Here is a 27,804-nt window from a genome sequence, read left to right as displayed (position 1 = left end):
GAGTGAAGAATGAGGATTTGGTGAACTGTGCCGAAGTCAAACCATTGCTTCACAGCCATTCAAAATGCACATCTTTATAACTAAGTAATGAAAGCTGTATAGCATTTTTTTCTACTTTTTTTTCTTTAAAAATAATGTTGATTCCTTCTTGGAAGATTCACTTGAGAATGTTCAGAATGTTCCTTTATATTGTATTGAGGTATGAAACAATTTTTTGCTAGACTGGGCTACTAGGTAAGCTATCTCCAGACTCTTGTGATCTCTGGTGATGGTGGAGTGTCAAGACCCTATTGTTTGTTTTGAGATATGGCAGAGTGTGCCTGTGTGCATTTCACGTGCTCCATAGATTAAAGCCTTGTACACACTACTAGTATTTTTTTGTTCAACCCAGCAGAGCGGAAAAGAAAACCTGACAGCTCAGTAAGTACAGCGATTTTCCCTGCTTAATGATTGTGTTCTGATGGAGGCCCAACATCACCTGCTAAAACACTCTCGTCAGCCCTCTCAGTCATTAGCTGAGAGCGCTGATCGGGAGCCGGTCGTCAGACCTATTTAGGTCAATCCCCTTCGACAGAAGCCAGCCAAACGGCAGTACACAGTGGACGAATGTCGGCCGGTTTCTATTGAATGTCCCGATGCCATTCGACATTTGGCCCATGTGTACTAGGCTTAAAAGTGACCATTTGAGTTTGTGATCAAATCTGCATTCAATTGCCCTTTAATGCTGGCAGGTTAAAGGATAAGTTCAGCTTTGAGAACATGTTACATGTTTAACCCATTTTTAGGGTGGAACGTGTAACATGTTCCTGCTCCTGCAGGGGTTCGGCGATCCGAGCCCTGTGTGTGACAGCAGTACAGGGAGAAGTTCCCTGTACCGGCTGTCACATTTTGAAAAGAGCGCGGCCGTGTGGGGTTCTGTGAATGAATGAATGAACTTGTTGTGAATCTGCAGTAATGTTTCAGCTTAGGGACCTCGCTCTCACATCCGCATGTTAAGTAATCTTCTCTCAGCATGGCTCCACCACAGCCTCTAACAGGAAACACTATTTAACTCCGTGCACTGCAAGCCAGCTTTGCCCGAGCAACAGTTGTGTTTAGGCTTCTGTGACGTCCTGCTGTATGTTATCTCTGACTTCCGTGTACCGACCTTGGCATGTCCCTCTGACCATTCCTGTCTGCTAGTAACCCTGACCTTCCTGTGTCCCTCTGACCATTCCTGTCTGCCAGTAGCCTCGACCTTGGCTTGTTCTCCTGACTATCCTGTGTTTAACCCTGAACTGCTGCTTCTGCTCTGTCCAGCAGACCCAGTCCGTGAGCATGAGCTGAGAAACCCCAGGGCCACGACCTGGAGTCGGCTGCAACCAAATCCATCCTCACCACTAGAGGCTCTGGTGAATACCTGCTGGCTCTTAGACTCTGCGTCCTGGGGAATTTTACACTCTAGCTTCCTGCTTGGTCCGTGTCAGTGTCCGGGTGGAGCTGCTTTCCTAACCTCCCAGAGCTCTCCAGGTGCCGACATCCTTTATGACTGTTCTTAATAAACTAACACGGTGCTGGTGAGCGCTGTGGTAGTTCATTGATTCTTCCTGTCAGTATTGAAACTGCCTGCCTGTATGATGTACAGACAGACAGCTCATACCGACAGTCTGCGGGGGACCTGCTTGGCACCAGCGCTTTTGCTGATCACTGGTGCAATACTTTCCAAGCTCCTAAAAAAAATAGTAAATGTACAATGCACATTTGTTTTACCTGCAACAAATGTGCATTTATTTTATTTTTTTTAAAAAGGTGAACGTATCCTTCAAAGCCCAATTGCAATGTTGGTAAAATTTGCTTTAGTATCTTTCTTCAGGATGCAGCAAAATAATAATTTGACAGTGTCTTACCTTTTTTCCTTGATAAACCACTACCCCCAGTGTAGAAAACCCTGCCTCCTGCCAGTAGACCACAGAGAATGATCCTTTGGGGGAGGGTTGAGTCAGCTTTGCGGAGGGGCAACAAAGTACCATGGGATATGTAGTCTTTTTTATTACTAGCTTTGCATGTAGCACTGATATAATAATGCTAATTATATGTAGCACCAGTCTTCTGGATGTTTTAGCAGCTGGCAGTGTCTTACAACAGCTTCATTTAATTACTAATCGCAACCATCACTTCTGCTAGATGGTGTATAGAAGAACCAGGTAAAATTTTACTTTAACTCCAATCAGGTAACTATGACTATAGCTAATATCTCACTGGAATTTCATTTTTGAAATCATAAATAGGGATGTCCCGAATTGATGCTGCTATCCGACTGACTAACTTGGTTTAGCTTGGGTATCAGCTGGAAGATATTCCACCCTACTCTGGCTTCACCTGTGCTTCTTATATTTGTATATTTAGGCCAAAGTAACAAGACCATTTAACTCCCACCACTCTCCCTTCTCACCAGAATCTTATACTCATTGTTTCTTTGCTCCTATACCTTTCTCTTTACTCCCAGCAGCAATGAAGTGAAGAAGAGGTGAAAATATGCTGCTGGACAGGGGGTAGAGTACATTGTTTCTTTGCCCTGAACAAGTAAAGTAAAGAATCCGTTTTAATTCAAGGGGAAACACTAGTCGTGCCTAGGGGCTGGGGGAGGTGGGGTTAGCCAAATATAAATTGAATCAGAGATCTTAACAGGCCATTCCTGCAGTGATTAGAGATACTGTGAATTACTATCTGATGTAAAGGAACTCCATACTTAGAGAAATGAAGACTGACGTGGCTGACCTTCTTCTGAAACTGCTCATTGAATGACTCTCTCTAGCATCAGTACTTTGACACGGGGACCTGGAAAAAACTAGCAGACTGGGCAAAATAGACCCATGTCAGAGCTTCTTCTATGTAAAAATATTCCCAGTCATTGGCTTAAAGTACTGAAGCCATTTGGTTAAATTGGCATCTAGAAACCAAGTATTTAAGCAGGAGAGGTCAGCAATGGCAGCCTCCATACTTCCTCAGTAGACGCTTTCATTACGGTGACCATGGATGGTACAATTATGAGACAGATTAGATTAGTTTGGGCCAAATATTACTCATTGTAATCTTAATGTTTATAGGACAGCCCCAGATTGACAGATGTTCTATCTGATGTTGAACAGTTGTAGTGACCATTGTGTGTGTATACAGCCTTGATTTTATGCAAGAAAATTCAGAAAAATTCAGCAACAACAGTAAACATCTTGGTCTTGCAGATGACCAGCCTGTTACTGTTCAGGTCACCTTGAGCTACAAGCCCATGTAGAGTTGCCTGACCTACTCCTAATGTATATGGACACTCGTTGGGCTTGTTAGGTGCAACTTGATGTGTTTTAATAACCATATCCATATTTAGCTTTGCTGTCTGGTTTCAAATTTTTAAATCATTTTTTAGCTGAATGTATATCTGGATGGTCTACAAATGTGGTCCCCAAACAGCTTTTTCTCATAAACTTATTATACAAACAAATTGACGTTAGACTGAGATATAAGCCAGCCATTGCTACTCTTGGAGAGCGTGCTGTAGTTATGACAGATAAGCATAACCATGTGTATGATGTTAAACACATGGAAGCACTACAGAGACTAATTATTCCACATAGCCTTTCTTTGTAATTGTGCTTGTGAAAATCTAAACACCACTACATACTCATGGATTGGTGGAGAATTGGCAAAAACAAAGCTTAACACCTATATCGGTGGTCAATGAGGTAAAGATTTTGAAATAGTTGGTAGATGAGGCAGCTCATTTAAACTGTACCCACACCCCCATCACCACTACATGTGCTTCGGTCACTGTTTATAAAACATTCAATTGAGATGTTTTAGGGAGTTTCCAAACAGTTGATACATCTCATCCATGTACTTTTGACAGTTATTTAAGGACCACCATCTGGCAGCTTCCCAGCCTATTACACTCAAAGGTGGTTTCATTAGTTAACACTTGTCAACTCACCTGGTAATGGTATGGACTTTCTTACTTTATGAGATGGCAATCACAAAGTACTTAATTGAATTTAGCCTTTAATATGTAGATTATATATATATATATATATATATATATATATATATATATATATAATGTCCAGCACCAGTCTTTTTCCAGGTTAAATGATACCCTGTGTCATCCAGCCCACTTCTTCTGAACCATACCTTCATGTACGCACCAGTCTTGGCCCACAGTACTCTTAGACAGCACAGTGGTCATAGGAGAAAGGGAACATCCATGCCTTAACCAGAAAGCCAAAAGACTGCAGGGGAAAAGGTATAGTGCCTTTCAAAAGTATTCACCCCCCTTGGCTTTTTACCTATTTTGTTACATTACAGCCTTTAGTTCAATGTTTTTTAATCTGAATTATGTGTGATGGATCAGAACACAATAGTCTAAGTTGGTGAAGTAAAATTAGAAAAATATATACATAAAACTATTTTTCAGAAATAAAAAAACTGATAATTGGCATGTACGTATGTATTCACCCCCTTTGTTACGAAGCCCATAAAAAGCTCTGGTGCAACCAATTACCTTCAGAAGTCACACAATTGGTGAAATGATGTCCACCTGTGTGCAATCTAAGTGTCACATGATCTTTCATTACATATACACACCTTTTTGAAAGGCCCCAGAGGCTGCAACACCTAAGCAAGAGGCACCACTAACCAAACACTGCCATGAAGACCAAGGAACTCTCCAAACAAGTAAGGGACAATGTTGTTGAGAAGTACAAGTCAGGGTAAGGTTATAAAAAAATATCCAAATCTTTGATGATCCCTAGGAGCACCATCAAATCTATCATAACCAAATGGAAATAACATGGCACAACAGCAAAACTGCCAAGAGACGGCCGCACACCAAAACTCATGGACCGGGCAAGGAGGGCATTAATCAGAGAGGCAGCACAGAGACCTAAGGTAACCGTGGAGGAGCTGCAGAGTTCCACAGCAGAGACTGGAGTATCTGTACATAGGACGACAATAAGCCATATGCTCCATAGAGTTGGGCTTTATGGCAGAGTGGCCAGAAGAAAGCCATTACTTTCAGCAAAAAACAAAATGGCACGTTTTGAGTTTTGAGAGAAAAGGCATGTGGGAGACTCCCAAAATGTATGGAGGAAGGTGCTCTGGTCTGATGAAACTAAAATTTAACTTTTTGTCCATCAAAGAGAACGCTATGTCTGGCGCAAACGCAACACATCACTCAAAGAACATCATCCCTACAGTGAAACATGGTGGTGGCAGCATCATGCTGTGGGGATTTTTTTCAGCAGTCGGGACTGGAAAACTGGTCAGAGTTGAGGGAAAGATGAATGGTGCTAAATACAGGGATATTCTTGAGCAAAACCTGTACCACTCTGTGTGTGATTTGAGGCTAGGACGGAGGTTCACCTTCCAGCAGTACAATGACCCCAAACACACTGCTAAAGCAACACTTGAGTGGCTTGAGGGGAAACATGTAAATGTGTTGGAATGGCCTAGTTAAAGCCCAGACCTCAATCTACTAGAAAGTCTGTGGTCAGACTTAAAGATTGCTGTTCACAAGAGCAAACCATCCAACTTGAACGAGTTGGAGCAGTTTTGCATGGAGGAATGGGCAAAAATCCCAGTGGCAAGCTCATAGAGACAGGGGAAAATTGCATGGGATTTGAGTGATGCAGAGCCACTACGCTCAAACTGATAGCAGCTTGCCACATTGGATTTCTATCAGGAAACATAGTTGAAGTGCCTTACCTTTTTTATTTTCTTCACACATTTTTTGTCTAAAGAATAGTTATAACCCCCACAATAGGATAGGGAAGCTGTAAAAAGATGGTTGTTGCTAATTTTGTGTAGCTCAATATATGCACAATAAGCCTATATTTTCAGTAAAAAAGACATAATTAACTTTAATGCACACAAACATAACATTTTTTTAAATAGATGCCAACTCTCAAAATCGCATGCACCTGAAAAGCGGTGACAAACTATGACATTATCCAATGATTGATACAGTTCATGAGGAGATCACCAATGCACAAAAACCTCCCCCATGCAACACCCCATGTCCACAGATACAATCATTACTTCCCTCATTCAACCCTGCTACTATTACTGAGGTTGCTAAACTTTTATCTAACACTCATCTAACCACCTGCCCCCTGGATCCTGTTCCCTCGCAAATGCTACGCTCACCCTCTGACTCGATTCTACACTCTCTAACTCACATTTTCAACCTCTCCCTCTCTTGTGGCATCTTCCCAAACTCTCTAAAACAGGCGCTAGTCACCCCCATACTTAAAAAGCCCTCACTGGACCCCACCAATCTCAACAACTTACGTCCCATCTCCTTACTCTCCTTCTCCTCCAAATTTCTTGAAAGACTGGTCTACAACTGACTAAGCGACCATCTGACCATGAATAAACTTCTTGATCCCCTTCAGTCCGGTTTTCGCCCTCAACACTCCACGGAAACTGCTCTCCTTAAACTCTCAAATGACCTACTAATGGCTAAAGCTGATGGACACTATTCTGTACTACTTTTCCTGGATCTCTCTGCTGCCTTTGACACAGTGGACCACCCCCTCCTCCTCAAAAAACTCCACTCCTTTGGTCTGCGTGACTGTACTCTTCGCTGGTTCTCATCCTACCTATCCCACCGCTCCTTCAGCGTCACTTACAACTCTACTTCCTCCTCTCCTCTTCCTTTCTCCGATGGGATCCCCCAAGGTTCTGTTCTTGGACCTCTCCTTTTCTCAATCTACACCACCTCCCTGGGTCAGTTGATTGCCTCCCACGGCTTTAAATATCATCTCTACGCTGATGACAACCAAATCTATCTCTCCACCCCCCAGCTCTCTCCATCTGTCTCCTAACGCATTACCAACTTACTAGCAGACATATCAGCCTGGATGTCACATCACTTCCTCAAACTCAACCTATCCAAAACCGAGCTCATGATATTTCCTCCCTCAGGTGCCACTTCCCCTGATTTCCCTGTCAATATCAACGGCTCAACTATCAACCCATCTCCCCACGCCAAGGTCCTAGGTGTAATCCTGGACTCTGAACTAACCTTTTGACCCCACATTCTATCACTATCCAAAACTTGCTGCCTCAATCTCCGCAACATCTCTAAGATACGCCACTTCCTAACCAATGTCACCACAAAGCTTCTAATCCACTCCCTGGTCATCTCCCGCCTCGATTATTGCAACTCCCTCCTCATTGGTTTACCTCTAAATAGGCTATCCCCACTTCAGTCCCTCATGAACGCTGCTGCCAGGCTCATCCACCTCACAAATTGTTCAGCGTCTGCTACACCCCTCTGCCAATCCCTCCATTGGCTGCCACTCAGTCACCAAATTAAATTCAAGATACTAACTATAACTTACAAAGCCATCCACAACCTGGCCCCCAGCTACATCTCTAACCTAGTCACAAAATACCAACCTAATCGTTCTCTTCGCTCCTCCCAAGACCTCCTGCTCTCAAACTCCCTTGTCACCTCATCCCATGCTCGCCTTCAGGACTTCTTCAGAGCCTCCCCCATCCTTTGGATTGCTCTACCCCAATCCGTCCGATTTTCTCCTACTTTATCCACTTTCAGACGATCCCTGAAAACTCATCTCTTCAGAGAAGCCTATCTGGCCCCCACCTAACAACTGTACATTTATCTTCTCAATCAGCACATCACCCACAGTTATTACCTCTTGCATCTCTTGACCTTCCCTCTTAGATTGTAAGCTCTAAGGAGCAGGGCCCTCTGATTCCTACTGTATCAAAGTGTATTGTATTTGTACTGTCTACCCTCAAGTTGTAAAGCGCTACGTAAACTGTTGGCGCTATATAAATCCTGTATAATAATAATAATGACATTCAAAATTTTACATAGGTAGTGTTCTACAAACTTATGCAGCTCATCAAAATAGTGTTCGCTGTGAATGATGGCCTTCATTTTATTCCCTTAACTAAGGCATGCACAGAAATACCCAATATGTGTTGTGCAGTAAGTTTTTACATACATGTGTGCGTCCTAGGTGCACAAAGTCCATCCCTTTATTTATTTATTGACCGTATTCTCATTATAAGGGAGCTTACAATAGTAACGTGATCACAATAATGTAATAGCGTTATGGAGGTGACAAATACTCTTTATTGAAACATTAGGGTTCTCCCCTGTACTTTGCCTTAACAGATCGCACTGTACTTGATCTGTTGTTCTATGGGGCAGCACAGGGGAGAGTGCTTCCAGGCTTTCTGCACAGAGGCATCGGGCATCAGATCTCTCCTCCATACTCCTCAACATTCATTTTGAGATTTTTGTTTGTTTTTTTTGTGGTCCAGGAGGAGCAGGTAAGCCCAGGAGACACGTAGCAGAAGTCACTCTGATCACTTCACCATTAAAGCCTTGGCTGATAAAATTAAAAACAAACTGTAGCTATGAACTCATTTTAACCCTTTCAATGCCATGTTTGATACATGTCATTGGCAGTGAAAGGGTTGAAGGGATAAAACATGATTATATGTGCGTGTATTGTGGAGATGTACCAAATAATATACTTATGGTGGGGAAGACCAAAATTCCCTTTATTCTTAATATTTTTTAACCACTTGCCTACCAGGCACTTATACCCCCTTCCTGCCCAAGCCATTTTTCAGCTTTCAGCGCTGTCGCACTTTGAATGACAATTGCGTGGTCGTGCTACACTCTACGCAAACAATTGTTTTATCATTTTGTTCACACAAATAGAGCTTTCTTTTGGTGTTATTTAATCACTGCTGGGTTTTTTATTTTTTACACAAAAAAAATGACCAAAAATTTTGAAAAACTATTGTTTTTTACTTTTTTTCCTGTCAGTAAATTTTTCACCTTCACTGATGTGCGCTGATGAGGTGACACTCATGGGCACTGATGAGGCGGCACTTATGGGCACTAATATGCCGCACTTATGGGCACTGATAGGTGGCCCTGATATGTGGCACTAGTGGGCACTGATAGGCGGCATTGATGGATGGCACTGATGGGCGACACTGATGGGCATTGATCGACAACAGTGATGGGCACCACTTATAGGCGGCACTGATTGCCAGCACTGACTGGCATCGCTAATGGGCACTGATCGGTGGCACTTGTGGGCACTGATTGCTGCCACTGATGGGCACTATATGCTGGCATTGCTGGGCAATGATTTTTGACACTGCATTTGTTTATTGTAATCAGGGCACTTACGATCAGTGCCCTAATTACATCCCTAGATGGCCCCCTGTGAGGAGATGCCGCTGATCGGCTCTCCTCTCCTCACACTCTGTCAGTGTGAGGCGAGGAGAGCCAATTACTGGCATCTCCTTGTTTACATGTGACCGGCTGTGATTGGACACAGCTGATCACATAGTTAAAGAGCCGCAGACACGGCTCTTTACAGAGATCAGGGTCGCGCCGCATCCTAGCAACGCGGCTTGGCCGTGATCATATGACGGCGGCCCAGAACGAGAGCTGCACCGCCCCGTTGTCATTTGACGGTGGGCGGGCAGCAAGCAGTTAAAGTGCATGTATCAATGAGAGCTTACTTTCTGTTGTTAATCATTTATTTTACCACACCTCCAGCAGGGCACCTTTTGTAGTTTTCCTAATGATAGGAACATATTAACCATACAGTATATACACAAGGCACACACTGGATCAGGAGTGCTTAATTCTACACTATTGAGTATATTTCAGTAAATGATGACATAACTTGTTGAAGAAAACATTACCTCCTATCTTTCACGTAATTTGTTCTTTGCTTATGATGGAAGGCTTAGCCTATACTGGCACTTCAGCTCAGTTGAACAAACTAAACACAAAAAGAGTGAGGTTAGACGATTTTGATACTGTTTTCTAAATGTTGACTGATACAGGGAGAGATAGAAATTAAAACCTTTACCAGAGAAATTTACCTCCTGCTGATACGTCTACATATTTATAAAGTAAAACTTAGCCAAAAAAAGCAGTGTCCTGCTGGCATCTGCTTTTTGGCACCACTAAACCATCTACAAAAGTCATACATAAAATTTGTAAAAACATCTGTTTTAAAACCTGTGGGAATTAGCCCACAATAGCGCTGTAAAATGGTTTGAGAGTAAAGTATCTTTTTATGTATTTGTGTAAATAATGGACGAGAAACCATGTGTTTTAATTAACTGGAGGGCGCTTACTTTCCCCACCATTTGCCAATCTCTTATTAACCTTTCCGCTGCTCCGGAAAATGTCAGATGAATTTTGTTTCTCTTTAACGTGTCAAGGCTGAACAGTTCTCATCAGCAGGAGACAACTTTTCAAACACTGTTCGAGGGGTATCAAACATAATTAAAAAGCATTCCCCCTTCAGTGTTTTTGACACAGTTTGTGCATTTGGCACCATGCTCCATTTTGTTTCAGTCCGTAATCATTGGTTTGACTCTCCAGCATAGTCATAATGACTCCCCTGGGTTTGTGTACTTCATTTTAGCTTTGTGTTACCTTATTTGCCCCCCCCCCCCCCCCCCCCCGGTGTATCCCATAACAAAACATTTTGTCCGATTATCAACATTTTAAAGTTTCTGATGTGTTAATTACAAGAAAGTAATTCAATCTATTGTTTAGGAAGTGGCTTAATATGATATATACATTGAAAGAAAATGTATAGTTCTGTTTTTTTTTTGGGGGGGGGGGGGGTTTGGTGTTTTTTTTTTATAGCTATACATATAAATAGATCCTAATGTTTGATTCAAATAGTTCTTTCAATGTAAACTAATGTTTTAAAAATCCTTGTTTCTATTTATAGGTTATAATTATATATGTAAATGGGGGCAGCCATATTTACAAAAGAATGGGACTTTATATGAGACATGTCACTGAATAAATATCTAGTTTATGTTCATCATGAAATTGTTTATTAATTCCAAATCAAGTTAAAACATATTAATAATCTTTGGTAAAAGACAGTTTACTTGTATACACATACAATTATTATACAAAGTAAAATACAACATGATTAGCAGTACAATTTCATAGATCATTCATCCATTAATAAACATAAGCAATTGCTCTTAGTGAGCCAAACTTGCGTGGGCATCAGTTCAAAGTGTACTCGACACACGTTTCATGGCTCATGCCACTAATCAGGAGTGAAATGCTCTGAAATTAAATCAATAACATATCTATAAATATAGGATACCCTTTAAAAAGAGAACCATCTCTCAAAAAAAGGGGGGTCTATAACTTACAAAATAGCGACGCCCAACCTATATCTAAGGGAAGACAGGGGACGGGGATGATGATCCCCCCCCCCCGGGACTGAGGTAAACAAATCCCATCCAAACCGGGGACAGCAGCCAGGTGAGGACCAGGCGACCATATCACAACCATGTGAATCTTGTATGTGCTTGACAGCCCACACTGTGCCCTGCAAGGATATGTGTAAATGTGTGTTGAGTACACTTTAAACTGATACCCAAACAAGTTTGGCTCACTAAGAGCAATTGCTTATTGTTATTATTAATGAATGAATGATCTATAAAATTCTACTGCCAATCATGTTGTATTTTATGTTGTTTAACCCCTTCCCGCCGACCGTACGCAGATATGCGTACTCGGCTTTCGTGGGTTATACCGGGATGATGCCCGCAGCTGCAGGCATCATCCCGGTACCGTTGTTTACAGCGGGCGATCGGCTACCCAAGTATAACAACCGATGCGGCTAAAAGCCGCTCGGTTGTTATACCGGAGGAGCGGGAGGGGACATCCCCCCCTCCTGCCGCCTCCCGCCGCTGTTACCTGGCCTCCCGTGTGATCGGGAGGCCCAGTGTCCAATCGGGTACCTTCGGCGGCTGGGGGCGGGCTGGAACGAAGCTGTGGGCGGCTTCGTTCCAGTCTTCTCATTGTAAACGCGGAAGCGACGTCATGATGTCACTTCCCGTTTACTCGGCTGCCAATGGCGCCGAATTTTAAAAAGCATACAGTATTCAGAATCGCTGTTTTCGGCGATCTGAATACTTTGAAGTGTAAAGGAGGGATATGAGGGGTCTTTTTTAGACCCCCAATCCCTCCATAAAGAGTACCTGTCACCACCTATTACTGTCACAAGGGATGTTTACATTCCTTGTGACAGCAATAAAAGTAAAAAAAAAAAATTTTTTTTAAACACAATTTATAAAGTAAAAAAATAAATAAAAAAAAAAAAAAAATTTTTTAAAGTGCCCCTGCCCCCGCGAGCTCGCGCAGCGAAGAAAACGCATACGGAAGTCCTGCCCGCATATGTAAACGGTGTTCAAATCACACATGGGAGGTATTGTCTAGATCATCAGAGCGAGAGCAATAATTCTAGCCCTAGACCTCATCTGTAACTCAAACCTGGTAACCGTAAAAAAATTTTAAAGCATCGCCTATGGAAATTCATAGGTACCGTAATTTGTCGCCATTCCATGAGTGCGTGCAATTATAAAGGGTGACATGTTTGGTATCTATTTACTCGGCGTAACATCATCTTTCACATTATACAAAAAAATTGGGGTAACTTTACTGTTTGGATTTTTTAAAATTCATGAAAGTGTCCCTTTTCCAAAAATTTGCGTTTAAAACACCGCTGCACAAATACCGTGTGATAAAAAATATTGCAACAATCGCCATTTTATTCTCTAGATTCTCTGCTAAAAAAATATATATAATGTTTGGGAACTCTAAGTAATTTTCTAGCAAAAAATACGGATTTTAACTTGTAAACACCAAATTTCAAAAATAGGCTTAGTCATGAAAGGGATAATAACTGTAAGTGTATACATGTGAACTGTTATTTACAGTATATCATGTCTTTTACCAAAGATTATTGATAATTTTTAACTTGATTTGGAATTAATAAACAATTTAATGATCAATATAAACTAGATATTTATTCAGTGACATGCCTTGCATTCTTTCCTCTTCCTTTTTTTGTTTAAACATATATTAGGGATGGAGGTTTGCCATTGTCAGGTCACATTATTACATATTTACTAATTGCATATGCAGGCTCTGCTTGCTGCTTTGCAGTGCTAGAGCGTAATTGTACTTTACTGATCCATGTCATAATGCAAGTCTGTAAGCGTGCTGTATCATTAAAACGCATGCGCCCACTCACTGATTTTAATATAAAAAAAAAATTTAAATATGAAATTCACAAAACATATAGCGCCGACCGTACGCACATATGCGGCCTCGGCTTTAAGGGGTTATACCGGGATGATGCATGCAGCTGCATGCATCATCCCGGTACCGTTTTTTTAGAGTGGGCAGTCGGCTCTTCAGGGATAACAACCGATGTTGTTAAAAGCCCCTACACTGGAAGTATATAAAACAACCACTATATTGAATCAGCTCGTGTCAAAATTAATTGGTTAAATATAAAATGATCAAAAAACGATTCGTCCTTCGGACGGGCTACCTCCCATGTAGCAAAAGACACAATGGAAAAAATATATGAAGGGGGTTAAGAAAGGGGGGGGGGGAGGAAAAGAAGGGAAAGGGAAGAGAGGTGGGTACCTGACCCCTACACTGAACTATCTGACCCCTACACTGACCTACCTGATTCCTACTTCCTGCACTACTCACACTCCCCCACCCCTCCACCCACACAGCTCGATGTAGATCAGAGAGTCCATCCTCCTCCTTACTTCTTCATGGCTTCATCGTTTATCTCATTAGGGCTCTCGTCAGTAGCGGGTGGGCAGTATTGTTTAGGAGTCCCTGCTAGCGCCATTAAGGCCACTCCTTGCTGTCCCCCGCCTGCTGGGAGGTCAGCTAACACACCTCCCCCAATGCTCCCATGATCTCCACCGGGCCCCGCCCCACACCCTCCGCTGTACTCACACACAGGCCGCACCAGGGGGACAGGCTGGAGCAAAGGAGTCCCGGGGTTGGCACTGTCACGCATTACTGTGAGGAGGAGATGTGACAGCAGGGAGCTCAGTGGGACACATCGAGGGATTGGGCGGCATCTGCAGCAGATGTGTCCTGGCAGTGAATGGGGCTCACAGTGACCAGGAGAAGAGAACCAAGGTCACCCATGCCTGGAGCTTCACCGGGACAGTGACTGTGGCTGCACCCTAGGTGGTAGAGCGCCTTAGGTGGCTGCCTAGTTTGCCTAGTGGTAGCACCGGCCCTGCATATACTAGATGTTATGATGAATTAGCCTGTCACATACTTGTCCGAGGTGCCCAAGTATGGGCACCTCGGACAAGTATGTGACAGGCTGTGTCTTTTCAGGGGTGTCTGTTCGAGCACCCCTGAAAGTTGGGACAGGGATTGCAAGTGCAATGTTCCTGACAAAGCCATTCTTTTTTCTTGGCAATAAAGATAAATATTAGAATGGTGTTGCAAAGCACAGCACAGAAAGCAAGTGTGTTTTGGTATTGTATGTTTTACCAAGTGTTGTGAATAGGGCCTGTATGTTGCCCTGCCTGGAGTAACTCCAGTACCTACAGAAATCCTCAGTTCCTATGTAACTTGGTGATGAGTCCTTCATATTTGAGTATAAATTTCCATTAAATATGAATAAAAGTGTATGTCAAGCTAAAAATGTTTGTTTTTTTTGTGTTTGGATAGAGTGCAGCAGTGTTAGAACTTTTGTCGGGTTGTTACTGTTATCTGGAGATTTTGAGATCTAATAATTACAAAGTGTTTGTGTTGTGCAGACATTGAAGAACAAATGTTTTTGGAATAGATGTGGGTATTAATAAATTGGCTGTCACCATGTTCTAGTAGCAGCAGTTAAGAAGCAATGTGTGTATGCAACTTATATAATACATTACATGCAAAATACAGCATTCCCATTTCACTTAGTACAAACACAAAACTAGGTTACCTTTTTTCTTTCTCAAACTAAAAAGTCTTAGGTGAATAATGGTGAGATGGCTACTCTGGGCAAGAAGTTGCAGCCACCAATTGTTCACACTCCTGTTTCTAGGGCCTACTTTGCTCCATAGTGGCAGATTATACTTGTTTATATATTTTTATATCAATTGAAGACACACCAAGGATCTTTGGTGGAAAGATGAGTTGAGCACAACATTTGAATTAAATTCTTCTTCCTAAAACATTGACCGTAGCATATTTATTTAAAACAAACATCTGCCTCCTTGTACAGATGTCCAAATAATGTAAAGCTATTTTTTCCTTCACATGATTGTTATGAGAGTGGCACAACCAATCCCATGCGATTGGTTGTTCCTAGCATGTTTTGGTCACAGATATATTTAATGTCACAAAATATGTGGTCTGTCTATTGACAGCACCTCCTAAACTACCTTTCTCTTCATAATGCTAGGAAAGGAATGGTGAAAGGGATATGTAGACTTTTTTTAAATTACAATTGCCATGACATATTGTCCACCCTCTTGGTATTCCAATGCGTCCACAGAATATAATGGATATGTAAAATATACTGTGAGTGAAAGATTTTATACATAGGACTATATCAGGCAAGGACATTTCTTACTAACCTGGTTTTAATTCTCAGAAGCTGCAGATTGTGTGGCATCTCTTTTAAAATCTTCTAATATTCAGTATGCCCAAATTTCCTTATTAGTCTACAAGTCCTGTTGCTTTTTCCTCTCCTATCCAGTCCTCTTTGCTTTAATTTTTTTGTCTATTTCCTTCGTTGCATTCCTTATCCAGAAGTTATTATTATTTTTCCTATTGTCAGCACGTTGAAGGTTGGCAATAAACTGACTATATCAGGATGGCTTTGTTGCGGTTTAATTTTTGAAGCATTATTTTTTTATGTATACTGGTAATGCTTAGCACCAATCACTCTAAATGAATTATTTTCCTCAAAATTCTACAAACAATACCCCATAACGACAATGTGAAAGAAGTTTGAAATCTTTGCAAATTTATTAAAAATAAAAAACAAAACAATGACATGAACATAAGTATTCACAGCCTTTGCTTAATACTTTGTTGAAGCATCTTTGGCACCAATTGCAGCCTCAGGTCTTTTTGAGTATGATGCTAAAGGATTGGCACACCTATTTTTGGGCAGTTTCTCTCATTCTTCTTTGCAGAACCTCTCATGCTGCATCAGGTTGGATGGGGAGCGACAATGCACAGCCATTTTCAGATCTCTCCAGAGATGTTCAATTGGGTTTAAGTCTGGGCTCTGGCTGGGCCACTCAAGGAAAGTTGTCCCGTAGCCACTCCTTTGATATCTTGCCTGTTGGAAGATGAACCTTCTCCCCAGTCTGAGGTCCAGAGCACTCTGGAGCAGGTTTTCATCAAGGAGGTCTCTGTACATTGCTCCATTCATCTTTCCCTTGATCCTGACTAGTCTCCCAGTTCCCGCCACTAAAAAACATCCCCACAGCATAATACTGCCACCACCATGCTTCACTGTAGGGATGGTATTGGCCAGGGGATGAGCGGTGCCTGGTTTCCTCCAAACATTACGCTTGCCATTTAGGCCAAAGAGTTCAATCTTTGTTTCATCAGACCAGAGAATTTCATTTCTCATGGTCTGAGAGTCCTTCAGGTGCCTTTTGGCAGACTCCAGATGGGTTGTCATGTGCCTTTTACTGAGGAGCGGCTTTTGTCTGGCCACTCTACCATACAGGCTTGATTGGAGGAGTGCTGCAGAAATGGTTGTTCTTCTGGAAGGTTCATCTCTCTCCACAGAGAAACTCTGGAGCTCTGTCAGAGTGACCATCGGGTTCTTAGTCACCTCCTTGACTAAGGCCCTTCTCCCCTGATTGCTCAGTTTGGCCGGGCGGCCTGCTCTAGGAAGAGTGCTGGTGGTTCCAAACTACTTCTTCCATGTACAAATGATGGAAGCCACTTTGCTCATTGGCACCTTCAATGCTGCAGAAATTTTTCTGTACCCTTCCCCAGATCTGTGTCTCGGAGGTCTACAGACTATTCCTTGGACTTCATGGTTGGTTTGTGCTCTGACTTGCACTGTTAACTGTGGGACATTATATAGACAGGTGTGTGCCTTTCCAAATCATGTCCAATCAACTGAATTTACCACAGGCGGACTCCAATCAAGTTGTAGAAACATCTCAAGGATGATCAGTAGAAACAGGATGCACCTGAGCTTAATTTTGAGTGTCATGGAAAAGGCTGTGAATACTTCTGTACATGGGATTTTTTTTGTTGTTTTATTTATAATAAATTTGCAAAGATTTCAAACCATTTTCTTTCACGTTATTATGGAGTATTGTTTGTAGTATTTTGAGAAAAATAATGTATTTAATACATTTTGGAATAAGGCTGTAACATAAAAAAAATGTGGAAAAAGTGAAGCACTGTGAATACATTTTCTGGATGTACTGTATATGTCAGAGCCGCGTGCATGCTAGGAGTCTCCCAGCACACTGTGGGTTATCAAGAGGCAGCACAGCAGAAACAGCCTGCTTTGATTATCTATTTGTTTGGCTGAAACTTCAGACTGAACATCCAATATGGAATGAGCCACCCTTCTGATTTATCTATCTTGAGCTATTGAGTTTTGTAAATAGTGGGCTTCTTTTAGCAAAGCTAGAATGGCTAACCATTGAAAAAGGAAGAGTAGAGCTCCAACTGCTGGTTAAAAAGAACATATATATTCTAAAATTTATATTCATCTGACTACAAAAAGGCACTGGAAAATGAACTTCTTGACATTTTGTTTAACTTATTTATTACAGGTACTTATACAGCACTGTCAATTTTCCCAGCTCTTTACTCATATATATTGTACAGTCACATCAGTCTCTGCTCTCAAGGAGCTTACAATCTAAGGTCCCTAACTCACATTCATACATACAGTACATATACTAGGGCCAATTTAGACAGGAACCAGTTAACCTACCAGCATATCTTTGGCATGTGGGAGCAAACTGGAGTACCCAGAGGAAACCCACACAGGCACAGGGAGGACATGTAAACTACAGGCAGGTAGTGGCGTGGTTGGGAGTCAAACCGACGACTCCAGAACTGCTAGGCGGAAGGGCTAACCACTTCGCCACTGTGCTGCCCAATTTTTTTAACATAATAATTAAAAAAAACAAAGTTAAGATTTTTAAGATCCTTTAGAATTTGTTCCATCTTCACTGTACTCTGTTAAGCATATGCTGCTGGCGTTATGGTGAATGCTTCGTGAACACCAAATGTATTGGGGACCAGGTTGATGCAAACAGAACAATCAGAATGAAAGCTTGTATCAGCAACCATGTAGACTTTATAAATGTAAAACTTTTTAAATAATATGTAATCTTAACATGTTTGTTTTCTTTTACAGGCAGCTTTAAGTGCCTTGAAACAATTTTCAGAACAAGGACTTGATTCTGTGGATGGATCTCTCATGTCAGAAAATGGATTATTTGAGTAAGTATCCTAGTAATTCTGTTAGCTGTCATTATTTTCTCAGACCATCATTCATGGCTAATGTTTAGCGGTGCTTCTCCCATGAGGCTCCACAGATTTGTTGCCCATTCAAGATTGTTTCCAGTAGGAGGAGAATGATGCCTTTGACATTTTTAAATGGAAATCAACATATTTGGGCTGATTTTACAACTATTCGTTGCTATAATGCATTTTACTGCATTAAGATAAACACAAAACAAACCTCTCCAAGTGCTTCTTAGCTCACGCCCATCCGTTATGACCAGTTGCTGCTTCCGTTATTCTTTCCAGCAGAGAAGAACCAACAATATGAAGTATTCACCATACAACCTGACTGTGGAAAACTTGTATCTTAATTGTACAGGACACAGGGCTTTTATTCAAAGACCATTGGGTTATATGTAGGGGATAGGACCCTGGCAAAAAAACTTGATAGTGCACGGTCACATAGCCTCACCCACTTCACTAGACTGCAGTTTTTTGTCCTTAGATATTGGATCTCTTTTGAAGAAGTTTTTTCTTTTTAACCAATCATTTTTCTTCTGACATTTCTATCAACAGTTTACTGTGCTATCTAGCCAGTTACTGGATTGGTACATAGCGATGTTATATCTTGGGGACCAGAACCACTGTGTGGGACTGGCCTGTAAAGTTTCCTTCCGGCACTTGATCCAGTGTTAGGTTCTCACCTTGGCGCAAAGTGGCTAGTTAGCCAAAGGGTGCTATACAGGGCCAGGGTTGTGGTCCATCTTTATGGTTCCCAGACCCATTTGGAGTTTTACCCACTATGATGGGCAAAGCCTGGACCCTTAGCAGGCCCAGCAATGTACATAAGGTAAGGCAGGGTTTTCTGTATTTTGGAACAGTTCCTGGCTAATAGAAAACCTGCAGTACTTTGCACATAATATGCCTATGACTAAAGAGGAATAGGGATCTATACAATTTATTGTGTTACTCTCTGTTTTAATTGTCTCTTTTCAATCTCATAAGCCATTTTAAATTCAGAGTTTCTTTCCCCCATCCTGACTTAGTCTCAGGGTGACATGTCCCCCCACTACTGTACTTCTGCTCATCATTTCTACCAAAAACTTACACAGCACATTGTTTAGCTGTACTTCCCGGTGCCCTCTGCTACAGAGAAACAGCCACAGGAACATCAGCGCCAGGTATTTTGCAACTCCTGCATTACAGATAAGCAAACATACATTCCTTCTACACCCCATTTCCTGAGTACCCCGCTGGGAATCCTCTTACTTTATCAGTGGCAGATCAGAGGTGCAAGGGAGCTGGGACAAAGGTGCCAAATGTTCATTAATCAAGTGTTAGAACCTCCAAAACGTTTTGAGGATGAGATGGAAAAGAGGGATGGGGACGCAGATAGTGTAGCCAAAGCTGCAGAGGGTTTTTCAACCCAAGCCACAAGGTATGGCTTCTTGACAAAAGCTCTCAATTGTAAATACACTGATTGAGGTGGTACAAACTAGTTTTTGCCTATCAGCACCTGATTCTCCACAGCTAAAATAAGCCTGTGTGGACACTAAGAGGACTGCAAAATAAAGAAAAGCACTTTTACAATCCATGCACAGATTGAAATTGCACTACAAGAGGATCAGCCCAAACTTGAAAATAAATTCACTCCTCTTAAGCCTTTTGCTTTAATGTATTCCATGAAAAAGTAATGTAGGATAAATGGGCTGTTCTGGTAGTAAATCCTGCCATTGCAGTCCTAAAAAAAAAAAAAAAAAAAAACACCTTACAGTTCCTATTGAGGATGTTCCCTCTTTTAACCACTTGCCCACCGGGCGAATTCCAGCACTCCTCTCCTACATGTAAAAATCATAATTTTTTTGCTAGAAAATTACTCAGAACCCCAAAACATTATATATTTTTTTTTTTAGCAGAGACCCTGGGGAATAACATGGCGGTCATTGCAACTTTTCTTGTCACACGGTATTTGCGCAGCAATTTTTGAGACGCGATTTTTTTGGGGGAAAAAATACTCATAATCATGAATTTAAAAAAAAAAGTTAGCCCAATTTTTTTTGTATAATGTGACAGATGATATGCCGAGTAAATAAATACCTAACATATCACGCTTTAAATTGCGCACACTTGTGGTGTGGCGCCAAACTCCAGTACTTAAAAATCTCCATAAGCGACGCTTTAAATTTTTTTACAGGTTATATGTTTAGAGTTACAGTGGAGGTCTAGTGCTAGAATTATTGCTCACGTTCTAACATTTGCGGTGATACCTCACGTGTGTGATTTGAACGTTGTTTACATATGCGGGCGCGACCTACGTATGCGTTTGCCTCTGTGTGCAGGCTAGCTCGCCGGGACGGGGGCACTTTCATTTTTTCTCTTTATTGTTTATTTTAATTTTATTTTTTTACACTTTCCCTTTAAAAATACTTTTTTGATCACTTTTGTTCCTATTACTAAGAATGTAAACATCCCTTGTAATAGGAATGGTGCGTGACAAGTTCTCTTTATCCACATCTCTCCTCTAGGCAGGAGAGGCTGAGATCGAAAATAAATTTCACGATTCCAGACTTTTCTGTCGACTCCTCAGCTTTGTTTACTTCCGCCGGCCCGGACATGACGTCATAAAGTCGCGCCCAGGCCTCCGAGAGTCATAGATACTGCCGGGGACCATCTGTCCCTCGGAAATCTCTATGGCTAACTTCTACCAGCGGTGGATTCTGGTGCTTCTCCCAGGTTGCTCGGCGACCCGGGAGAAGTGCCAGAGGGCAGCGGGAGGGGGCGTCCACACTGAACAGCTGCTATGATTGTTCTTATGGTGAAGGGAATCGCCAGCGGAAAAGATTGATATCTGAATGATGTCTGAGGCAAGTGGTTAAGGATTCTCATGATTGGCATTTTGAAGCCCTCCTAAATGCCTCCTTTGCTAGTCCTCCATCTGGCAATTGCTGCTATGTTTATTTATTACATTGTTGTTTACTGGACAAGACAAACGAATAGAGACCATCAATGATGACCCCATTCTCTTAAAACAATTGCAGCTGATGCCCTCAGCCTTGTTTTTTTATGTTGATACTGAAGAGCAGTCTTTCTCAACCACTGTTTTTGCAGATGTAGCTAGGGGTTCCACCACTGACAACAATGATCTTTTAGATGTCTGTAAAGGGGGATTCTTCCTAATTAGCACAAATGTAAAATATGTTGATCCTAGTGACCATTACACTAATGTTCTGTGAACTGTAGATATAGTAATTATTAGCAGGGGTTTCCTGAGCCCAGAAAGTTATTTAAAGGGTTCCCATGTTAAAAAGATTGAATTGCTGCTCTAGAAAATGTAATTTGCCAAGTCTCTAGTATGTCTCTTATCTGTATGCATATGTACAGAATGATGTGCTTTGGTCTGCTGAACCTGCTTGTAAGAGGTTCCTTATACGCATGGCCTTTGGCGGTGAATGCCTATTTGGGGAATCCCTTGATAAATTTAAGGTGCTCCTACACAGTAAGCAAAAGCCTAAGTGTCCTACTCTTAGAGCTACTACCTCAACTCAGGGGAAGGGATCTTTTTGCTCTCCCCAGGCATCAACCTCAAAATCGAGGCTTAAAGAGGCGGTCTGCCCACCCCTGCAAAAATTACATACTATAGCTGCTGACTTTTAATAATAGGAAATTTACCTGTCCTGGAGTCCAGCGATGTCGGCACCATAGCTGATGTTTCCATGAGCTGTCAGGTGCTGCCGCCGCCATTGCGGGTAAGAGAACCCAGCAGTGTAGCATTATGGCTTCACGCCGGGTCCCTACTCTGCATGCGCTAGGCACCGCTGCTCTCTCCTACTGACCCGGCGGCAGGGGAGGGAGCCGAGCTGTGACGTAATGCGCTGTGGCCCGGACTCCCGGAAATAGGGACAGGATACCTGTCAAAGACCGGTATCCGCTCCCTCCGAAAGGTGACAAATGTGGCAACAGAGGGGGGGAGGAGACAAACGAGCGGAAGTTCCACTTTGGGTGGAACTGCGCTTTAATACTTAATTAAATCACAAGTCTTGAACGCCTAGGTCCACCAAGCCTGCCCAAAACCCTGCTCATGATGAAGGGGTGCTTCCACTCCTCAGAGTGGGGAGATGTTTGTTAGTGTTTGTGTCAGTCTGAATCCAAGATGTCCAATCTGTCAAAGGAATTCAAAATAGAATTTCGATCTCTGCCCCTCCTTGCATTTTACCCTCTGATATACCTGTGTCCGCTTAAAAAAAACAAGCATATTTACTGTTTGCCTTGTGCCAACTTCAGTCACAGGGAGTGATTGTACCAGTTCTGCAGCAGAAAGGTTCAGAGATTTTTAATAAACCTGATCACAGTCCCCAAACCAAACAGGTGCATCCGCTTCATGATGGTGTTAAATTCTCTAATTAGATTTCTTCATGTACCAAAATTTTGTAATGAATCAGCAAGATCTGTCATTACTTCTCTCAGACAAGGAGAATTTCTGGTATCAGAAGACATACAAGTTGCCTAGCTACACATCTTCATCTTTCCTTCATATCAATGCTTTGTGTGTTGCTGTGGAAGACCAACAATTCCAGTTTGTTGCACTACCATTTAGGCTCTCCTCTGCACCCCAAGTGTTCACAAAAGTCCTCTACTTCCTGTTCTTCTACAAAACCATGGCCTTCATGTTACAACCTTGTCTGCTCATGTTCAGACTAATCAGTTTCTTTAAACTTTCAGCAGGTAATCAACTTCCCAAATTCTGCCCTCCAGCCCTCATGTCTGGAGGACCGGAGTCTAATCTTGGACACAGCCCAGGCCAGAATTTTTCTTTCTCCAGAAAAGATTGCCTCTTTAAGATCCTATCCTTAGTATGGACAATTTGCAGGCGAACCTTCTTAAGCCACCAGCCCCTAGACACAGGGTGTAGTCTCTGCACCCTGAGATCTTCCAGAATCTCTGTCAAAGATGGGGAAACCAGATGTGGACATCCCGGCCTCCAGTGTCAACAACAAACTGAACTGATATGAAGCCAAGACCAGGCATCAGCTAGCCTTTGTAGTGGATGCCCTGGTGTTTCTTGTACTCTGTTTAGGCTGATATTGTATATGGCTTCCCTCTAATAAAGATTATTCATTCACTGCTGTGCAAGATAGAAGTACAATGGGTTCCAGTGATCCTCATTACACCGAATTGGTCCAAAAGGATGCAATACACAGACATACGGACTCCAAGGGGCAAGTCTTGGCCTCTTCCAAACCAATCAGACTTTTGGCACAGGGCCCCCATTCCACCCTGCTTCTCAGTCACTGCTTTTAATGGCTTGGAAAGGATAGTGGTATCTCTGACTTGGTTATCTACACCTTATCAGAGCAAGGAAAAATCTCCCTCCGACAAAATCTATCATCACACATAAAAGGCTTACTATGCCTGGTGCGAGGACAGACAACTGAGTCCCAAGGAATACACTGATGTTTATCATTTGGCCTTTCTTCAATCTGCTCTTGACCAGCATCTGGCCATTAGGTGACAGGTTTCTGCATTATCCATTCTCTCCCAGAAACCTTTCACTTTGCCGTCCCTAATCAAGACTTTTTTTCAGGGATTTGCTTATATAAATCCCCCAATTTGACCCCCTGTTTTGCCTTAAGGTCTCAACCTAGTGCTTTCTGTACTTCAGAGACCACCCCCCGCCCCCCTCTAGCCATTATGTTTGTTAGGCATGTGTCTGAACTGGTAGCCCCTTCATAAAAAAAAGTTTACTTGTCTTGCAGAAAGTCAGTCATCTTCAAACCAAGACCTACTTTTTTACCCAAGGTGGTCTCCCCTCTCCACCTGAATAAAGATATTGTCCTCCCTTCCCCTTGTCCTGCTCCAAAGCATGCCAAAGAAAATTCTATGCACTGCTTGGAGGTAGTTGGGGCTCTCAAAGTTTACCTAGCAGCCACAGCTTCTGTTTTCTAGAGTCCCTTTTTGTCCTGCCTACAGGTTCCTGTAGAGGGCACCCTGCCTCCCTCTCCACCATTTCCAGGTGGATGAGACAACTTATTTCCAGGGCCACACCCTTAAGGAAGGGGTTCATTCCTTTCCCTGTCAGAGCTCAGCCCCCGTATGACTTTTGGTATATTTTTCATCATCAAGCATCTGTATGCAAGATTTGCAAGGCCACCACCTACCTGGTCCTGTTCACATTTTTTACCGGATTTTACCAGGTGGATGTTTAGACTTTGGCTGATGTGCGCTTTGACCACAAGGTGCTTTAAATTGTCATGTGAGTGTCCTTAATTTTCTGACTGAAGTTCTACTTTAAAGAACCTGAGTCCTGCTAGATCACTTTAGGCTGGCCCCTTTTGCAGATATAACTATGTAAAACATTAAAAATAAGTGCCTATACTGTTTAAAATCCAGTAACACATGGTCTCACACTCCTAAACATGCTCAGTTGCTCTCTATTTTTAAGCACAGTGCCGAATTTGTAGAGGCCGATATGCTGACAGCCTAAAGATTTACTGCTGTTCATTTACAGCACACACTCATTTTGGTTGTAGTATTATTGTAGAATGTATGTTTCTTGCTGAAGAACATTATTTTCATCAAGTTGTTATGGGTAAAGTTCCACTTTACCCTTGTTTTTCGAGGGTCTGTTGGCAGTTATGTTTGTTTGGTAACATCCCATGTCTGCCTGTTGGCAGTTCTGTTTATTCCTTGGGAACATCCTGTGTCTATGAATACAACCACTGTTTCCTGTACTGCACGATTAAGATATATTGACTTCCAAATTCCTTATCTTGGAGTGCAGTATAGAACACAGGCGCCATCCCCTCTGTCTTCTGTGGTCACTCCTTATTGCTTGCATAAAATCTGGAGTCTCATGGAGTGGGTATAGTCATACGAGCTTGCGCTAAGGGTGGCCCTAGCAAGTTTTTTTGCCTGTGTCCAATCACCTGAGGGTAGCCTACATATATATACCCTTTGGTTTATCAATACAGGCCCTGTGTCCCATATAGGTATACCCCGCTTTACATACACTCTCGAGTACGGTCATACCCTCGAGTGTATGTAAAGTGGCTCGCAAGCTAAAGCTGCAGCTGAGTAATCCGTGCACAGATACTTGGAAACATGTTCTACTAAGTGTGAGTTGGCTATATGCTAAGATAACACTATCTACAGCTGTCACAGTTAGGCAAAATACTGCATTATGGCCACAAGATGGAGTTGACAATCAAAGTAAATAAGTATTCTTTTCTTTTCTCATTTGCATCTTGTGGCCATAATGTTGTTTTTACTCATTTGACTTGAAGAGAGAATAGCCTAATAACATTTGATTTTGTCCCATTTGTGCAGAACAAATGTGCATGCAGTTTTAAAGGACGAAAAGCTCTACAAATGTTTTAAAAAAAACATCCTTGTGTGTCTTTGACATGAACTGTATGTAAATTAGTATATATTTGTCAAAATATTTGTTGTATAATATATATAAGAACTGTTTTGCTTTATATATAGTTGATAAACTAATTTATCAGAAAACTAGGTGAGAGATCTAACAAGCATTCTACTTTCATGTCTGCACTTCATTAAACTAATTGCAGAGGATGTAGAGATAATTGCCTTGGAAATTAAATGTGACATGGGCAGACATGACAATAGATAGGGTAGCTTTTTAAGTTCTAAACAGTGCTTCCATCAGAGCGATCCTGGCATGATCTCATCATCATGTTATCTGAACATAAATATTGTTGTTTCACTTCAAAATGTCATCGGTGAGGTCGACCTTTGAGTCTTCCCCGGCCATCTGCTAATAAACATGTCTTGAGATGTGCAGGCCTAGACCCTAAAGCCTCTTGTCAATGTATTAATCTTTCAGACAAGCCAAGCATCGTGGAGAGAAGTCAGACACTACGCAGGCTAACTCAGGCACCACTGCTCAGGACTGCAAGGATCCAAAGGCCATCGTCTAGGAGCTTTGCGGCGGCGGCCACTGCATCCTTATAAACCTGTCAACACGCAATAGGGTGTACGTGTACAAGGAAACGAATCACTAATACCATTAAACAAGTCTTATGTGAAGACAACGCTATCCTAAAGCAAGAGATAATATTGAGTACTGTTTATACAAAGAGGGGACTTATATTAGCGTAAAGCACTTCCCCTGCAATCTGAGACCACATTTTTAATTTAATGGCTTTAAAACAGCAGAAACCTGATCTTATTAGTGCTTCAACTTAGAGTTTATTAGCAAAAGTGTTAAGAGAACAGAAACTAAACTCCAACCAGCTAAGCTCTTCAAAACAAAAAAAAATGAAAAAAATGAAAAAGAAAAAATTTAAGAAAATCACATTGGTTAGCGGTTTAGTGTTCCGTTTTACTGGTATTACCATTTTTTATTTTTCGTTTTGTTTTAGTAAATGCTTTGATATTTTAAAACTTAACCAATGACAGTGCTTAGTGCTTGTGAAAGTTGTAGTTGTTGTCTTCATATATAGTCACGGCTTATCTTTTCTGGAGCGAAATTGCAGTCTTCACTCTATCCATTACAGCATTTAGCGGAAGATCCAGACTAACCAATTGTATCATGCCCGACATTTGCTTAAAAACATGAGCTGATGTTTGTAGCATTGAGTCACAGTGTGCCCAAGATTCTGCAGTTTAGATCCAACCCACCCTCGATTAATAGTAAGCAGAAAAATCTTGTTTTTAATTTGGGTTTTTAATTATTTTAGGATTTTTTTTTTCCCCCTTTCTCCTGCCCTCCACGCTGTTGTGTGACGAACATTTACACCCATTGTGTTGTAATGACTCACAGTTACATCAACTGAGTGTTTTTAATACCTGCATTCTGCGCTCTTGACATCGGCTAGCCCAGAGATGAAAAGCATGTAACACTGACCACAAAGCGGTATTATGAGAGTTAACATTTCTATGGCTGGATAGACACTGTCAGTATGGCAAAAGAGAGTAGTTCTTCTGTTTTGGTTTTGTTTTCCGACCTGTGTACCATCACGTTTTGAGACAGTGTGATATGGCCAAATGCAGTAAAACCACATCAGTTCATGTGTAAACCGCCTCTGACTGTTTACTTGTCAAAGTACAAGAAATGGATTTGTTTCATGTATACTCTATGTTGCTTGTTTTAGGGTTTATACTCCATAAGTTTTTTTTTTTCTTGAGTATTCTGTTTTAAGATGGAAAAGCACACAGGTGTAAAGCAGAGGTGCGACAGCTCCATGAATGTTGAAATAAAAAACAATGGTATTGGAGGTTTACAAAGACCTGCACGGAGTTATTTAATGCAGAACACCCTCAGTTTGTACACAATACACCATAAACATAGTTACTATTATAAAATATCCCCTGCTAAAAAAAAAAAATTATCTGTACTACTGAGCTTGCACATAAACAAAATGTGTGCCTAGGAAAAATCTTAATCTGCACAAATATTGAAAGAAGATCCTGATTACCATGATAAAAATAGTACTGCCATTTCAGAGGTA

General features: G+C 41.7%; 1 protein-coding gene across 6 annotated transcripts in view; it reads left to right on the top strand.

Annotated features, from left to right (window-relative positions):
• The window catches only part of STAU2 (staufen double-stranded RNA binding protein 2), a 491,304-nt gene extending 463,932 nt beyond the window's left edge, over positions 1–27,372 (top strand). For all 6 annotated transcript variants that reach the window (XM_073631810.1, XM_073631809.1, XM_073631807.1 and 3 more), the window contains 2 exons: positions 18,246–18,331; positions 26,178–27,372. In XM_073631810.1, the coding sequence (XP_073487911.1) occupies positions 18,246–18,331; positions 26,178–26,271 (180 nt within the window). In that variant the 3' untranslated portion in view covers positions 26,272–27,372. The remainder of the gene's footprint in view (positions 1–18,245; positions 18,332–26,177) is intronic.
• Positions 27,373–27,804: the final 432 nt, after the last annotated feature.

This window comes from Aquarana catesbeiana, linkage group LG05, assembly GCF_042186555.1.
Source record: "Aquarana catesbeiana isolate 2022-GZ linkage group LG05, ASM4218655v1, whole genome shotgun sequence".
Taxonomy (NCBI): Eukaryota; Metazoa; Chordata; class Amphibia; order Anura; family Ranidae; genus Aquarana; species Aquarana catesbeiana.
Note: the sequence above shows the minus strand (reverse complement) of the source record. Positions and strands in the feature narration are given on the sequence as shown.